General features: G+C 34.5%; 1 protein-coding gene across 1 annotated transcript in view; it reads left to right on the forward strand.

The window, feature by feature from the left end:
* The window catches only part of TXNDC16 (thioredoxin domain containing 16), a 95344-nt gene that overhangs the window by 13297 nt on the left and 80130 nt on the right, over positions 1-1917 (forward strand). Inside the window, exon 3 of the mRNA XM_030884875.2 lies at positions 868-1154. Within this exon, the coding sequence (XP_030740735.1) occupies positions 992-1154 (163 nt within the window). The 5' untranslated portion in view covers positions 868-991. The remainder of the gene's footprint in view (positions 1-867; positions 1155-1917) is intronic.

Here is a 1917-nt window from a genome sequence, read left to right on the forward strand (position 1 = left end):
GGAAAGATTGGTTGGTCTTGCAACATCTTCACACGCATTCTTATCTCCTAGGGAATTTAAAGTAAGAATGCAAACGTTTTATGTTCTTAAGTGCTGTTGAGGTACCATATATACTTGAGGATAAACCAACCCGAATACTAACTGAGGCACCTACTTTTACCACAAAAAAATGCATTAAAAATGTTCTGAAAAACTCGGCTTATACACGAGTATATATGGTAATTTCAATTCGTGGTTATCCCATATGACAAGCACTACTACCTCATAGGATTTCTAAACTATAATCCTTGCAGAGACAAACTACCAGGTCTTCTCCTGTGGTGGTGAATTTGAACCACCAACCTTTTGGTTAGCAGGGAACAACACTTAACTAGTGAGCCATTATATGAAAAAACAAAAAACCCACTGCCATCGACTTGATTCTGATTCTTAGCAATCCTGTAGGACAGAGTAGAACTGTCCGTTTGGGTGTCAGAGACCAAGGCTTTAGTAGGCAGGCATATATTCCACACCTCATAGGATATTTAACTCTTCTGTCAGTGATATTAAGTAATTTAAATTTTAACTGTAAGTCAGCTTGGGATAGAGAAATAAAATGTTCATTTAAAAAATTGGATAATATTTGAGAAGTTAATTAAAAAATCCTTCAAAATGATAAGTATAGTATGTTCCAGTAAATGTCTATAAAGTTTGAAATAGTATTGCATTTCCTGGGTGTCTTTCATATCTTTTACAAAGGTCAATTATCAGTAGTATCAAATCAATGCCATTACTGATCAGCCCCTCAGTTCTTAACTAGAAAGTTTAATGAACTAGCAAAATCCAAATAATGTAAGTAATGTCTTAACTTTCTCTTTTCTTTTGCAGATTTTACTTCATTTATTGTTTTCATAAATTCATTCAATTAAACTCCTTTGAACACTCACTCTATACTAGGTATAGAGCAGTGAATGAAACGGACAGTATTTCTTGCTCAGATACAGAGCTTCTGATGATGTTTTCTAGCTTCAGTGTGTTCAGAATCGGAGTCTCTTTTGTCTTGATGTGCGTTTTAACCAAGGCGACCGTCGTCCCTGTGCCAGAATTGAGTCCTCAGAGATATTTCAGTACACTGCAACCAGGAAAAGCCTCACTAGCTTATTTTTGTCAAGACGGTAAGTATTTTTAAGATACTGGCGTGATCCTTGTGATGTTTGTATTGCTATTTAATCAATATGCTCAGTGGGAACTTAGGGTTGGAATGAATGATATGTGCTATAAAGTGGTTACTATAATCTGTCTGGGACAGAATCCTGACGCTGCCACTTGACTTGCTCTGTGACCTTGGTCAAGACATCTAATTTTTCTTTGTCATTGCTTTGTTGTGAGGATAAAATCAGTTTCCTTCTTATGGGAAAAAAAAAAGATAAATTTTCAAGGGTTCATGAGGGAGGGAGGATGGTGGAGGGGGAAAAAAAGAGCTGATACCAAAGGCTCAAGTAGAAAATGTTTTGAAAATGATGATGGCAACATATGTACAAATATGCTCGACACAGTGAATGTATGCATGGATTGTGATAGGAGCTGTAAGAGCTCCCCATCACATGATTTAAAAACTTATTTTCCTTGTATTTAGTTGGTGCTAGTACACACTTGATAAGAATTGATTATTAAAAAAATAAAACATCTGAATTTTATCTAGTTGTTTCTAAAAGTATACTTTGGCATATTTTTTACCGTGTAAATGTTTTCAAGAACTTTAATATTAGTATGCTTTAATCTAACACATTGCTTTATTGTAGCATAGTTACATTAAATGAACTACTATCACTATTGAATATAATAATTGTGATGGTTCCTTTAAGTCCCCTTGTCTGAAAAATGTTGTTACTGGAATTAAATGAAATAAACTCATGTTTTTATTAACCCCTTCATTAT

This window comes from Echinops telfairi, unplaced genomic scaffold (assembly GCF_000313985.2).
Source record: "Echinops telfairi isolate 266 unplaced genomic scaffold, ASM31398v2 ScPeMD7_18;HRSCAF=68, whole genome shotgun sequence".
Lineage (NCBI taxonomy): Eukaryota > Metazoa > Chordata > Mammalia > Afrosoricida > Tenrecidae > Echinops > Echinops telfairi.